This window comes from Numida meleagris, chromosome 10 (assembly GCF_002078875.1).
Source record: "Numida meleagris isolate 19003 breed g44 Domestic line chromosome 10, NumMel1.0, whole genome shotgun sequence".
NCBI lineage: Eukaryota > Metazoa > Chordata > Aves > Galliformes > Numididae > Numida > Numida meleagris.
The window spans coordinates 16726035-16742125 of NC_034418.1; the positions used below are offsets into that span (position 1 = coordinate 16726035).

Here is a 16091-nt window from a genome sequence, read left to right on the forward strand (position 1 = left end):
CCCTACGGGAAGATAGCAGGTGGATTAGTTACTGGGCCGCATCTGCAATGAGCAATTAAAGGAAAACATCTGTTTCACATCATCTATTTCTTCTTTTCCAGGATACTCCTCTGGTTTGTCTCTGACATTGCAACCTGGAGACAAGTCATTTCTCTAACGAGGCCATGCAAACATCATGTGTTCCTCCGTGGAAAGAAGGGGAGAAGGCCAGGAGCAACAGGACACAGTAAGTAACATCCGGAAACATCTCCCAGCTCTCTTGTTTTATTTTCTATTAGATTCTCCCTTGTTCCAACACAAGATGAATCTGTTTCCAGTGACTCGAGAGCAGAAGTGCAGAAAATAAATCCTGGAGCCAGCTCTGCTGAATGACTCACAGTCTCTCTGCTGCCATCGTGAGTAAGAGGAAAGTCTGAGCATCGGGTCAACATTTTCCCATTTGACTGAGCTGCTCAGAGTGGATTTGTTAAATTAGCCAGAGCAAGGTGATATCTGATGTGCAATGTTTTGTGAAGTCTCTGTTCAAGCCAGGAAAGGTTACCATGTTCTGTAGTGCTTCAAGGTATCTGTGGCTGACGATGAGTATCCTTCTGCTAGTAAAAGCTAATGACAAGTGAAATGTAAATGCTGCACTTTGCATCATATAGCATTGCAAGCATGATTTCTTTGTGCTCTTGATGCATTTAACTGGGCTGAGTTCTGTTCAAAATTATAACAAATCCCAATTAACCATGCTTTAGATGAGTTGATTCTGTAGTGCTGGTGTAGATTTACGTATGCATAGTAAAGAGAATGGTTTCCCTGTTTTCAGTTACCTCTCACTGCGGTAAGTTAGCCAGCAGCCTGAACCTGTTATCTATAGATTCTCAAGGTGCACAGGGAGTTGATTACCAATAGGACACAAATATGAAATGATCATGCAGGTGTGGACTTCATTATTTAATTTATCCTCCTCGTGGACTTGACTGAGTAAGCACTGCTTTCTCTGAAAAGCCCCTTATCATTGTTGCTCTTGTTTGGGGATTTATTTTTCAAGTGGGGATTAGACTGAATGTCCGTAAAAAGATAACTATACTTGAACAGTTGCATGGTTTAGCAATGCATACCAGAGTGTTATCTGCTGTGCATATGGTAAATGCTGGTTTCTTAATGTCTTGAACTAAACTCAGCAACCAATTGTGTCAGTATACAACTGACATAACTCAATTTACAGAAGTGGAGGTGCTCCTTGTTTATACTTTTAGTCTGAGCAAGGGTAAGATTTGACGCTGCTTATTCCTGCAGCAACATGGGAACAGAGCAAAGACATTAGGTTGCTCTTAGAAAATATCAGCATCCAATCATGTATCATTGATAGCAGAAATACAAAAGGCAAAGAAAAGTATCCAGCTTCCCTCAGTATCATTAACATGAAGCATACTCTTTCTTTAAAGTACAATGAAATTGTTGTCTGGTATGAAGTGTTCGAGCAATACGAGAACTCTGTTTTCCCAATCTCTCTTTTAGACAGATTATAATGCAAATATTTCCAGTGCAATAAGAGTTCATTTAAACAGACTATTGCCTAGGGAAATTTGCCTTTTGGCTATGATTCTATCATCTCTCCTAGAAAAGAAAAAAAAAAAAAAAAAAAAAGAACCTAATTAGTGTTGCTTGTTCTCCTGAGCAGAAAACTGGGCCAAACCCACTATGTGCTTGGACATATTGCAACCAGGCGGTGTAAATTGCCTTCTTCTGTTGGGATGGTTTTTCACGGGGGCAAACTTAAGTTACAAAGTCCTAACTAGAAGCAAGCAGAGATGCTGGAGCTGTCCTGGAGAAAGATAGAATCACTGAATCATAGAATCACTAAGACTGGAAAAGACCTCCAAGGTCCAACCCAGTCCAGCCTCAGCTCACCCCCACCATGCCCACTGACCGTGACCCCTCAGTGCCACATCTCCACAGAGCCTGAACACCTCCAGGGACACTGACTCCACCACCTCCCTGGGCAGCCTGTGCCAATGCCTGACCACCCTTTCTGAGAAGAAATTTTTCCTAATGCCCAACATGGAACAGAATAGAGATGGTAGGATGATATATTTTATAAAACCATGAAAACGCTGATATGTTCTTTTATCTTTATCTTCTGTATGTGTCAATGTATTTTTGGCCAAACTAGATGGATTTCAGGCCATAGTGACGTTGTTTCACTTTGTCTAAACTTGTGGACAGCTTCTTGGCTGGTGAGACGGTGCTAAATTTTTTTCTGTGCATGCCGTGGTCTTTCTTCTTTTGCATAAATGAATCAGTGCTGTGAATCAACTCCCTGGTGCCTCTTTAAGTTAAAACAATTACATGCATGATTATACTTTCTCCCACACTGTGAGATACGAATTCAGGAGTGTGTCAAAATGCAGTGGTTGATTTAGTGGGAAAGGCACTATCTGGGGCTGAGCACATCTGCAGATCTGGCCTCTGCTTTCATCCCGGACAACTTGCTTCACTTTCAGTTTTACTTCCCACCTTCTTTCTGCTTTATTTGCTGTAAGGAAGGACTGTTTCTTACCGCATTTCTGAACAGCACCTGGTCTAGAAGCATCTAGCCCCTAAGTGCTGCTGGAATATAAATAAGAACCTTTTCCCTGGGCTAATATTCCGTCTGTGTTTTTTTATGCAGAATTTTAGCCTGGAGCAAAGTATAATTGCCAGGTAGCTTTTAGCTAGAGAGGCCACACTGACCTATTTCAGCAAGGGACAGAGAATAACAAACCCATGTTGTGCTCTAAACATAACTGAAATGAGGAATGAAACCTGGGTTTGAGAGCTCCTCCAGGATTTAAGATAGTTCCCCACCACCACTGCAAATATCTCAAAAATAAAGAAGGACAGAGGTCAGCTTCTTCCACATGGTAGTGGAAAAATAGTTGTAGTACTGGGAATCTGAGCACATTACTTGGCATTGCACTTCAGCTATGTCCACGCAGATCATCCCATTAACACAAATCCTGCCTCCTCTTCCCCTTACGCATAGGCTCCTGCAAGGAATTATTCCTGGAGTTGGTGAAAAACTTCAATTTATCCATTACTTCTTTTTCCTCCATTATTTTTTCCTTCTCTCTTTCAAAATGTAACATAAGGAGGCAGAATCGATGCATGTTAGGCAATAAATAAAAGGACAGGTATGGCAAGCTCGTTACTGGGTTTGGCTCATCAGCACCTGCAGGGGAGCCACAGGATTAACCCAGAGCAGGGCGAAGGGGGATGGAAGGCTTCCCTGTCCCTTCTGCTCTGAGCAGAAGTACACACATCCCATGTGTGTATTTGCATACATGCACATATAGAATAATAGAACAATAGACATGTAGGAGTTGGAATTGTAGAATTATAGAGTGGCTTGTGTTGGAAGGGACCTCAAAGATTATTTAGTTCCAACCCCCTCTCATGGGCTGGGTTGCCAATCACTAGAAGGGGACCTCCAGAGATCATTGAGTCCAATCCCACTGCTTAAAGCAGGTTTCCTACAGTAGGCTGAGCAGGAAAGCATCTGTACTATATATATGTATACATACATACATACATACATACATATTTTTAATGTGCATGTGTCCTTATATATGCTGCTGGATAATCCTCTAAGTATTGCAATATCCTAATACTGTAATATGATATATATGCTCTCCTTTCTCTTTCAAAAATATTGTAAATGCCACTGCTGTTTTGTTGTTGTCTGTTTGTTTTTAATTTGGAATGCATTTCTGCTTTACAGGGGTAACCCAGTGACACTGAATCTGGGAGTCTGATGAAAGCTTCCCCTTGGGATTACTGTTGCACAAACACAACTACCAACAGCTAAGGGATAACTGCTCTGACTGTCAAGGTAAGCAAGCACTGGGTTTTCTAGGAACTGTTTGTTAGAGTGAACAAATGCATGAGCAAACTGAGCAGAGAGAAAGGAGAAAGCAGAAAAATGGCTTTTTTTGTGTCCTGCTACTCAAAGATCAGTAGCACAGGCTGCAGGGTCGACAGAATCATTTTCTGAATCATTGTTGGTGTTCAGAAATTCGGTGTGAAACATAATTATAACTCTCCCTCCCAATCTTACTTTCTAATGAGAAGGCAAATGGTCATGAAATTATTCAGTCTGACAATAACTTCAGCATCTGGAAGCTTGCAGATGGCTGGGTTTGAGTCAGTGAACTGGCTGGAGGGTGCTGTGCGATGTTCTGTGTTTGGTTTGATCTAAATCATTGCAGTCACAGTCATCATAACAAAAAGAAATCCCTTTCCCAGTACAGCCAGAAGAATGGAGGTGGTATTCCTCCTCTGCAGTCTTCCAAAACTGGCTTTAGCCAGTTGGACTGTAGCTATAGCCACACTGGATCCAATTTGAATTGATAGGAATGCTCACTTTAGTGTTCGCACTGTGAAATCATGGCCAACAAATTCTCTTAGGTAAGCGTGCTCTTCTAAAGGAGCTCAAATCTCCAAATTAGGAAGAACTTTGCTCATTAGAGGTAGAAGATAGAGAAACTCACTTTGGGTTCATGAGGTCGTTTTGTTGAAATGAAGGCTTCTGTGCAACTTGCCTCATGTCCTTTGAGATATGATTTAGGCTAGATTCGAACAATTTTTGAACGCATGCAACATGTAGTGTGAACTTGGATTCGGAGCATTTGTTAAAATGTGTATTTTGACACTGGATTTCAATGGTTAACTCCATTTTCTAACTAATTCATTTGATTTCACATAGCCTTTATAAGATGAAATTGGCCTAATTAAAGACATATGGCAAAATATATCCTATATGACGGATGTAAGGAAAACATAATTTTCTGTGTGAGTGGTAAAGCCCAGAGCCACAAATACCTCTCTAGTTTGGTAGCCTCAAAAATGCATCCACAAATATTATTCATCTCAGTGGTCTGTGAAGATTTATCAGGGGTTATAGCTTCCTGAAAACATCTGCAAAGCCAGGAGTCTTGTATATGAACGTATTTGTCACTCAGTAAACACTTCCTTTTACTATGCCCACCAGTCTAAGAGAGCAGCAATTATGAGTAAGGCAGTCCAGAAGAGAATGAAGTATTCAAAAATGTTATATTATGGGGAAAATATAGCTTAATGTTTACAATAATTTCTCCAGTTTAAAGTCATAAAAAGCATCTTTCCAACACGTCAGTATGTTTACTTAACACTTTTTTTTTCTTGTGGAAGAATCTTTTAGTAAGAAAATCTGTCTGAATTTGTCCCAAATACTTCTAAAATAGCTTCTCAGTTTGGATGAAGAAGGCAGAACATAACCACCTATAGAGAAATGCAGTAATCCTGAAATGTCAAGGGTTGAGCAAGATGTGTCTAGTACTCATTGGCTCTGAGGAACAATGGCTTCTTGATTTAAGGCTGTTGTTGAATCACTACATTATATCAGATTTCTTCACAGTCGCTAAGGCATTTTTTAAAAAATATTCTTTCTAGAAATAGAAATTTACTCAAAAGATTCTATGAGTTGGACAAGATGACCTTTGAAGGTCCCTTCCATCTCAAACAATTCTATAATTCTGTGAAATAAGAAAAAGGATAAGTCCTCATGGGTTGTAGGGCTGATGGTTCAATAGAGTGGGTGGGTGTACTGGAGAAGTCTAAAGACTGTAGAGTTACAAATATGCACTTAATTGATACCAGCATTTCTTCCCAGCATTCACTGGAGTGTCAGTAGTATTTCCTGGAGCTTTGGTTTATGAAGAAACCACAGGATACTACTGAATGACACTGCTAAATTAAATATGTGCTGATAATTATAACCTTCTATCTTTCAACGTCTGTCTGAGACAAATGGATTATAATGACTACTTCTGGATGCATGGCCATAGAGGGGGAGAGACACTGATTCCTAGGGACCATTGGATTTCCTCATTCTGTTTTAAAAATATGATCTGCTCCTGTTGTCCAGTTTTCTAGATTAAACTATATTTTATAATGATTTTTCTCATTTTTATTTTTGGCCCTTCTCTTTGATGTTATCCATTAACACTCCCAGATTTCCCCCGCCCAGATAAAATAACCTCACTGTCAGATGAGTGAGGTAGTAAAAAATGAGGAGGGAAGGGAAACTACAGTCACAAAGAGGAAAAATGATGTTGCTGAATGTTTTCTTATGAAAGAACATGGAAAGGAGTAATTTGGAGGAATTCCACGTTTGTTCTAAACTATTAATTTGTCTGCAAAATGACAAAGCTAGAAAATCTAGAGGCCAAGAAGAGAAACCAAAACCACTCCCTAGAAATGCTGCATGATTTCTCAGGTAGGCAACTTGCTTTCGGCTCGTATGTTTACTGGAGCGCAGATGATGATTCGGGTGAACGCAGCCACAGATCAGCTCTTGTTCTTGACTCTTCTCTGGATCTGAGCCAAATTCTATTGATCTTTGTCTCATGTAATGAAAATGCAGTATGAAGATAAAGAGGGGATGGGATCAACAACTTACGACCAGAAAAAGCTGGTCTAGAGATTTGAACCCTCAAATCTCTAGATCTAGATTTCACCATAGAAGTCTGAAAATACAAAAGAAAACCAGCAAAATAGCCAAACACCATAAGAACAGAGGTAGATATTCATAAGGTGCAGGAAAAAAATCTAAGAAGTCCCGGACTAATTCTTGGTAATGTGAAAAAAATTAATTTTAATAATAATAATTTGTTAGATTACATTAAAAATTACTTTATATGATGGCAAAGGTCTTATAAAATAATGAAGGCATCCCCTAAAATAGAATGAGCAACAGTAATGTAAAACACTCATCATGCTTTCAGTGTGAAGTGAGAATTTGTGCTCCTAACCTCCCACATTGGGTCTGGGGCCTGAATCGTGTTTCTGTTTTCCCTTCAGCTGAGCTAATGACAGATCTGAAGAAGTGTCAACACTGCAACCGAAAAAGCTCGAAGCAGCAGGAATGTCGTTCGCAGGGGAGATGGGAGTCACAACAAATACACTTTTCAGGGTTGGTTACTCCTGACTAATGGCATGCCGTTTTCAGCAAGTAAAGCCAAAACCTTGCCCACAGACAGCAGCACTCTCCAGAGGAGTCCTGTGCCTGCTCTGAGCAGCAGCAGATTAGGTAATGTTGCTTTCCTATCCCTGGCTCTTCTCTCCGGCTGCCAGCCCTGGTTCAGGCATGTGTATTTTCTTTAGTCAGAGGCCAGCGTCACCCACAGCCAAGGAATCCAGTGTAGTTCATGATGGCTATGTGTGCTGTACGGCTGTGGTGAGGTGTTGGAACAGGCTGCCCAGGGAAGTGGTGGGGACACTATCCCTGAAGGTCTTTAAGAAAAGGATAGATATATCACTGAGTGACGTGGTTAGTGAGCGCGGTGGCGAAGGTTTGATGGTTGGACAAGATGATCTTTGTGATCTTTTCCAGCCTTAATGATTCTGTGTTCTCTGTTGTCAGGAGGGAATTAATCTTTTTCATAGAATCATAGAATTAGCTAGGTTGGAAAAGACCTACAAGATCATCCAGTCCAACCATCCACCTACCAACAACAACCCCACTAAACCATGTCTCTCAGTGCTATATCTAAACGTTTCTTGAACACCTCCAGAATGGTGACTCAACAACCTCCCAGGGCAGCCCATTCCAGCGCCTGACCACTCTTTCAGAAAAGTAGTGTTTCCTAATGTCCAGCCTAAATCTCCCCTGGCGCAACTTGAGGCCATTTCCCCTCGTCCTGTCACCAGTTACAAGAGAGAAGAGGCTGACCCCCAGCTCACTACAGCCTCCCTTCAGGTAGTTGTAGAGAGCGATAAGGTCTCCCCTGAGCCTCCTCTTCTCCAGACTGAGCAATCCCAGCTCCCTCAGCCGCTCCTCATAGGGCCTGTGCTCCAGACCCCTCACCAGCTTTGTTGGCCTCCTCTGAACACACTCCAAGGCCTCAATGTCTTTCTTGGAGTGAGGGGCCCAAAACTGGACTCAGTACTTGAGGTGTGGCCTCACCAGTGCTGAGTAAAGAAGGACAATTACTTCCCTACTCCTACTGGCAACACTATTTCTGATACAAGCCAGGATGCCATTGGCCTTCTTGGCCTGCTGGCTCATGCTCAGCCAAGCATCGACCAACACCCCCAGGTCTGTTTCCTCTACGCAAGCTTTTGTTACTTTATCTTCTGTAAAAATTGCATGTTGAGAGTAAGTCATCGATGCTCCACATGAACTCTATTTAAAGAGATTGGCATCATCATTCCATTCATCCCCAGTCCCTTGGAGACCTGTCTTAGGTTGAGATGAATCACCTTTTGGACTTGCCAATCTTTCTTTACTTGCTGCAGAGGTACCAATGTTTCCAATCTAGATATGAGACCTCAGTCAAAGTGAAAATTAGGAGAACTAAGTTGTTGTGTGCAGTAGACAGTGATCTGAAATTGGGTGGTAGAGTGATCCCAGTAGTTGGAAAGCACAGACTCCATACTGATGCTACGTGTTGCTGGGGCAAGATTTCATAGAATCGTGTCAGTTGGAAGGAACCCTTGCAGGTCATCTGGTCCAACTCCCCTGCAATGAACAGGGACACCTACAGCTCCATCAGGTGCTCAAAGTCCTGTCCAGCCTCACCTTGGCTGCCTGCAGGGGTGGGGCATCTACCACCTCTCTCAGCAAGCTGTGCCAGTGCCTCACCGCACTTATTGTAAAAAACTTCTTCCTTATTTCCTATCTAAATCTCTCCACTTTTAGTGTGAAACCATTTCTCCTTGTCCTATCACAACAGACCCTGCTAAAGAGTCTGTCCCCTTCTTTCTTATAGCTCCCCTTCGACAGAAGGGGGCTGCAATCCAATAGTTCTCTAAGCCTAACATAAAAAGACAAACAAACAAAGAACAGAAATTCAGTCTGCTGCATGTAGGTATCGGGTATTTGCTGTGAAGTGTTCACCAAAAAGAGACAAGTTTGCAAAGAGAGTTAGAGCCCAGGATACTCCAAGCAGACTATGAAATCAGATTTTACTCAGGTGTCCAAAACAGGAGATTTATTTCCAAGAAACAAATGGCCTGTGGCTACATGAAGACATCTGCAAATCCAGTCTTTATTCCCAGTGGGAGTTTCTCAACAGATCTGAAGGTCAGATTGTTTCATTTAGAAACCTAAATGAGCACTTAGCGCTTCTGAAGTTCTGGCCTTGGCCAAATGCACCGTAGCCAAGAATGAACGTGATATGCTCTTGGAAAGAACAAACTATCAAATTAACCTTTGGTTGCTGGAAGAATATGAAACATCTCAGATTTATTTCCCAAATCCAGCTCAGGTTTCATCTGCGTTGAACAGTTAGTACATCACAGAAATAACTGGGAATTCCATTAATCCACTGACCTGTCTGGGAGCAGGGTCTTTGTGACGTATTTTTGATGGTTTGTAAAGACTAGATTCCATAAATGCACCCAAACCCAGGAAAGTCTTTTTTTTTTAAAAAAAAAAAAAAAAAAGATTTTTCAATGATCTTAAAGGAAGTACTTCAGCATAGTGATCAAAGTTTGCTTAACTTTCCATTTTACCCAAAAAGTGATGCCTTCCATGTCACTGTTTCTCCTTCAGAGAGGGCATCCTCCTACATGACATGTAAGGTTATCCCATGTCCATCACAGCACTGTCCATCACATCTAGGTCCATCATGGGGACTTGAATAGGACTGGTTGGTTAATACCATCCTGCCCGTAGATGCTGTCAAGTCATTTTGGAGAAAAGTGCATGTCCTAACTCAGGCTTTGTTCACTGCCGTAGGATGTGACTCATTGGCTGATCATTGGCCCTGCTCTAGAAATTCGGTCTGTCTCTAAACAACCCCAAATTTATGGGGTTTGGACATCAAAGGATCTCTTTCATGTCCATGGGTTTCTGGCAGGGGATGAAATGAGTGTTAATGCAAAACTGCCACCAAGTCAAGCCCAAAATTTACTGAGGGTTCTGGCAAACTTTTTCTGGGTGAATGTGTAGGTTAGTTGGGTGATTGCCATTAACTTCAAAGAAAATGGTATTAACTGGGGGCTACAGCATTGAGAGACTGTCTTGAGAAGTGAGCAACCTGTCCACTGGGCTATGTAGAGCCCAGCATCCCCAAATGAGGAGTGCAAGTTTGCACTGTGAAGGAAGGAAACCTTGGGGAGACTTCTCTGCACTTCCTCCTCCAAATATGATCAAGAGTAAGAAAACAGAAACCTCATCTCAATAACTGTCAACCTTAAGCCTCATGAGCATCCTCCATGGTCAGTTCAGCCCTTCGACCTTCAGTTTAGGCTGTGGTGACACTGACAACCCCAGGGTATCTGCTGTCCAGATTTTTAAACGCACAATGAATGAGTTGCCCTGATGCTTTTTGGAAAAGCAGAAAGATGCTAGCCAAGAAAGTTGATATACTACTTAATGAGCAATTTAGGTAATACTGCTGGAAGAACAAGCAGCCCCTCACTATAAAAATGTAAGTGCCATGAAACTGTTAATCATCATAAGAAATACTTACTTATTATTGTAAATATAAGGACATAAGTCAAGAGAGATTCTAGTATATCTCTTGTTAACTGTATCACAAGTATGATTTGCTGTCATATACCATAAGAAAGGAGGGAACTGATTTATTAGACATCTGGTCTGGATGAATTTGCTGTTTGCACTTGTAATCATATGCTAATGATATGATTTCACACTGTTTATAATCCCAGCAGCATACTGGTTCTAATTATACTTCAGTCAGAGAAAAGGCCTTACTGGCTTCAGTCTTTCAGTTATTGTTTGTACCCAGCCACCCTCTCACCATATATGTAATGTTACATCTACCATCACTTCTAGTATCTGAGAACCACCCAAGTACTGGTGAATTCCTACTCAAAAACCCTTGCAAGGGAAGGAGAGAATACAATTATTGCCACTTTTCAAGTGGAGAAATCAGTGATAAGGGTTTTCAATGTGTTTCTAAGAACGAAAACAGAAAACTCTTCAACTTTTGAGCCAAAAGCCTACACACATCTCCCACTGCTTATCTTGCCAAAGAAATGCTGCTTCTGACAGCGTGTTCTTGTTAGCTTGTATTCTTACCTCATTAGTCAAGGATTTCTTATTTTTTCTGTACTTCATCTTGACTAATAAGCTCTCCCAAAGGCATCTGATTTTATTCCTAGGAATAAGTGCGTTGTCTCATAGTGACCATGTATTTGTTAGAGCTTGCCCTCTGTCCTTGCTGCAGTGTATATAATACAATTAAACTCATTCCTGTCCTTGTGTTGATAGCAGTGAAAGTGCAGCTGTAACTCAGAAAGTGAAGCAAGAAAATGAGGAAAGGAAAAAGAAGAAACTGCTCACTCCTCAGCAGAGTTTCAGTATTCTTCAGGGCTGGTGGTGTGGTTTGGAACAGGGTGCTGACATCTGTTTGTAATGGATAGAAAAGCGGCATTGCATCGCTCCAACACCACCTTCCATAACAAAGTCAGTCCTGATTAACAGTATGGCTGTGACGTTGAGAGTCTGGTCCTGAACTGTGAATTTTGCTCTATAACCTTTTCTCTTTCCCAATGCCCTTTTGTTGTTCCCAGAACAAGAAGTGCTCAAGCACATCCTCACTGCCAAGCTTTCTTTGGAAAAGAGCCGTAACTCTGTAACTTTGGACTAAGAAACTGAGAACATCGAGGCATTTCTAAACCTACCAACTGTTGATATCAGGGTAGGAGCCCCAACATCCTCTCTCTGTGTCTTGGATGGCCAAAAGCATGGTGAATGACTGTTTTAATGGTGAGTAACCCGTACAAAGCCCCCTGGATCTGCAGAAATCTGAGTCTTCTTCCTTGGCTGCAATGGTAGCAGAGTGCTGAGAATCAGGCAGGATTGTGCCCATAGCTCAGTTCAAAAAGATGTGCCAGATTAGTAGGCATAATCAAGGATGACATTGAGTAAGAGGCAAGAATAACTAATCAGATGCTAACTTAGCTGATGCTGGCATTACTGAAAGCCTGGGGACATAGTCCAAGGTAAAAACATAACGTCTTATCTAACCAAGGAGTCATTTGTGCACCACTGGTTACAACACATACTTAAAAAAGGAAAGAAGGAAAAAGTATCTATGGCACATGAAATTATTTTATGCCCCAGAAATGATAAGAAAAGAAAGGTAAGTGTTCCTGCACCCAATCTTTATTGGGGAAAAGCCCATCTAGAGTTAACCCATTGCAAAGTCTACTGTAAGTAAGTCCCCAGGATGTGGACAAATCCTGGCTGCCCACATGTAGAATGAAGACTGTGTAGATGAAATCAATTTGTGTATATCTGATACATTTTAAAACTCAATTTTGGCATATTTCTTCCTATTTGGACTTTGCTAGGATACATGGGGCCGCCCTGATCTGTGGTTCAGTGAGAGTTCAGGCCGTCTGGCAAGCTCTTTTTTCTGGCAATGCATTTCCCTGTTTCTCAAGACTTCTTTCCCCTAGGTGCAACAGGACGTTGAACTGGATCTCGCAGAACAGCTCATGGAAAGGAAAGGCTCTCTGACACACAACAACGTCACTGGGGAGGGAACTGTAATGTCGGGGAAGGCATCTGGAGGATGAATCCAGGAGTAAACCAACCACTTCAAGGTACAGTTCTGGGGGAAATTCATGGCTGTGTTTTATTTCCAGTCTTTTGTGATACAACTCACAGTGAAAAAAAATGTTGTGCATAATTTGGTAAATTAAAAACCCAACAGCAGAGTCCCTGGGGAAAAGCTGGACTTGTACTTCCATAATACGGGCCTTTCCCAGGAAAGGAAAACATAAGTCAACGTGAAATGCAGCACCACACATCTGTGAGGGAGTCTGCCTGGTTCTTTCCAGCCTTTTCCATTTCGACGTTTGTCATCACTTGAAATCTTCCGCCCCAGCAACTTGCAACTGTAGCTCAGTGGGAGTTTTGAGAAATTGGGCTGCCTGGAGCCAGGAGGATGAAGAAACAGGGGCTGGTGGGAGAAATCACCTCTCCTCTGTGTGTGGGGCAGGGTGAAAGCATGCTGCTGGCTGTAATGACCCCACATTTTCCCCTTCCAGTCGTACCTCGGGATGTGATCCATGTTCTCTTGGCAATGCCTCAAGCTCTGAACACCAATCTATCTTAACGGTCATCAGCCAGTGGTGACACTGACTCATGGCTTCAGCAGCTCCTGGTGCCATCACTCAATCTTTTCCCAAGGGCTGGTAGCCAAGCAAGGTGACATTGCAGTGGCGCAGGAAAAGCAGCGCATATGTGAACGCCTCCCCGCAGCCCTTTTCAAAATGTTTGCACAGGAACGGCCATAAACTGGGCTGTATTGACCCAAAGATGCAATCCAAGTTGTTTGAGTCTAGGCCTTATCTACATCATATTATCAGGACTGAGAGCACAGATGCACCCCGGGAAGGGAGGGGACTACGAGCAAGAAGGAAAGGCTTCGTCCCTTCTCTGCTGGCACGGGGAGGGGACTGCGGGCAGAGCTGGGTAATGATTTGTCACGGCAAGGGCCGGGGTGTCTCTCTTTGCAGAGGAAAACTTGGCCGTGATTGACAGTGGGGCTGTTTTTGCCACTTCCCTTGCAGTTGACAAGTAATAATGAAGCTGTGTCAGTCCATCATGGACATGGATATGCCAGATTACGTCGACTCCCTGGACTCCTCTTATACCATGCTAGAATTTGAAAACCTTCGGGTTCTTCCAAACAACACTGGTGAGATTTCTGTTCGTTTCCTCTCTAATAACCTCTACCGCCTTTGTTAAAAAGCTGAATGCCTAGGGCAGGCAGGTAGGAGGTGTGGGGCAAAGGGTGAAGAGGTTGTATTTAAGCAGCTGACCTTCCAACTTCACTTGCATCGGCAGTTATGTTTGGGCTGAAATGGGACGGCTTCACTTCCTAGTCCTTTTGGGGTTATTCCCTTCCTCAGTGTGCCAAGCATCGTGTCCTGAAGAACCCATAAGATATTGCAAATGCCGGTGGAGCTCTTGATGACACACCACGCATTTGTCTCCCTACATGAGTTATGCAAAAAGTTATTATCACTATTTCTGCCTTAAAATTTATGTTTCAATCCTGTATATGACTTGGGTTCATATTTATCTATTGGGAAAAAAAATACCATCCGCAAGGCTGTTCACACAATACACCATGTGTCCGATTTAACTCCTTCATAGGCATATAGATCAAGAAGCAATATCCAAAGGATCACTTGACTTATTTTTTTTCCTTGTTATCAAGATTGTCTATAAGCTCTTAGGACACATGAAGAACGTGGTTGGGATTCATTAAGTTTTATACAGAAAGACTTTCACTTTATTCACAGAATTAAAGTGTATTGTGTGATATTTGGGATTTGAGTAGTCAAAGGTATTCTAAATTAAACACTATTCTATGACATTAACTGTTCACCACCTGAAAAGCAGAGGGCATTTAAGTCATACAGCGTAAAACCAATCATGTAACTGAATGAGATTCTAACGTTAGCGATGCCTTTGAGGAGTTTTGGCGATATTTCGTTTAAGTTGTTAAGAAGCTTAGTGAAATGGAGATGGGATTTTTATGGTCTCACATTTTCTCATCAGTTGACTCATCAAAAAATAATCAACATTTCTGAAGGACTGTTGTCTACAACATAAAATGTTTAGAGTTATTATTATTGTGGGACATAGAATATATGGCCTGAAGAATTTTGAATTTAAAATTGACTTCAAGAAAAGCTCTTTCTGTCCCTAAATAGGATTTTTCTTTTTATTATTACTATTTTCTCTCTCTCTCTCTCTTTTTTTTTTTTTTTGCCAGATACTTATTTTATTTCTTGGTTTTGTGGAAAGGTTTTGAGGCACCACTCTACTCCAAAAATGATATTTAACACAGTTATTTCACTTTACCACTCACTGCTGAACAACACGATACTTTTTATTTTTTAGAGTGGTATAAATTTCCTCAAAATACAATATAATTCTTCAAATTAACTACCAAAACCAGATAGGGGCTCTTTATGTTTTTTCATTCAGTAGAACTGACAGGCTGAGTCTTTCTGAAGTTTATCTAGATCAGTGTTGGGTTATTTGTTTAGCTGTTAATGAGTAACTGGTTCTCTCAGGAACTAGCTGTTTTGAAATTAGCTTGTTTGTCTTGGGTAAGTGTCCTCTTCTACAGTTTGTAAAAATAACTTGAAAAAAGACCTCAGATGTCCATGCATGGAAATATACTGCTAACCAACCAAGTCATCTCCTGTAGATAACCCAAAACGGAAGTTCATAGAGATTCAGAAATATTTTCAAATTGTTGGAATCAAAAAATAATCTCCTTTTAGATATTTTTAAAAATGTAATGGATGTATTTTAAAATCTTTCTCATTGAGTGAAATTATTCTTTATTTCCTTTACTAAACCTAACTGCAATTTTATTGTGTATATAAACTTGAACAGGATGGGGTGCCACATGTATTTTAGTGGTATCAGAACTGTTTCTTACGTTCTGAGTGATGTGAAAGTGAAAAATAGAATATTTTCAAATAAGGCAATGCGTTCTTAAAAACAACGATTTTCTTCTTTGGAATACTATTTCATCAAAATTTGCGGTTGATTAATGATGTGGACTGATTCGGTGACTAAGCTTTCTGATTCAGGAAGTTACAGTTCTGAGATTTGCCTAGATATATTTTGAATTTTCCACCCCTAACTAGGTCATAATTTGCCAAACACTAGTTCAAAATGAAGAGTAGAATCCATTATGGGAGTAGAGGGGAAGTTTTAAAAACTGTCTGTTTTAAACAGAAAGAAAAGTGAAAGGAAATCAATGACGATCAATGTTAATCCTTTCTTTCCTTTATGAAATACGTGTTGTAACTGCAGAAAAGTTGCCATTTGGTACAAACTCATTTCCTTTACCTTGGCTGGCATTGCAAGCCATGTTCTCACTTGGTTTTTATGTGCTGCTAATACCCATTTCCTTATGCTCTTGTCAGAGTTGTCATCTTGCTTAAAATATGAAGCAATATTAAAATATTGCACTAATTCTTTAGTTGAGTGTCAGTGAACATTTTCTCCCACAGTAGCGCTTGTTTTCCTTTCTCAGCACTCAGACACCACACTGAAACTTGGGAATTTGGCA

At 41.2% G+C, this 16091-nt stretch overlaps 1 protein-coding gene across 4 annotated transcripts in view; it reads left to right on the forward strand.

Moving 5' to 3' along the window:
• Positions 1-16091, forward strand: part of LOC110404333 (hepatocyte nuclear factor 4-beta-like) — a 42355-nt gene that overhangs the window by 7010 nt on the left and 19254 nt on the right. For 2 of the 4 annotated variants that reach the window (XM_021408491.1, XM_021408494.1), the window contains exons 2-7: positions 102-226; positions 3749-3859; positions 6868-7096; positions 11551-11746; positions 12442-12588; positions 13561-13688. In XM_021408491.1, the coding sequence (XP_021264166.1) occupies positions 13574-13688 (115 nt within the window). In that variant the 5' untranslated portion in view covers positions 102-226; positions 3749-3859; positions 6868-7096; ... (1 more) ...; positions 12442-12588; positions 13561-13573. Of the gene's footprint in view, positions 1-101; positions 227-3748; positions 3860-6867; positions 7097-11251; positions 11747-12191; positions 12589-13560; positions 13689-16091 lie in introns of those variants that run through there. The other 2 variants (XM_021408492.1, XM_021408493.1) reach the window with 2 other exon arrangements.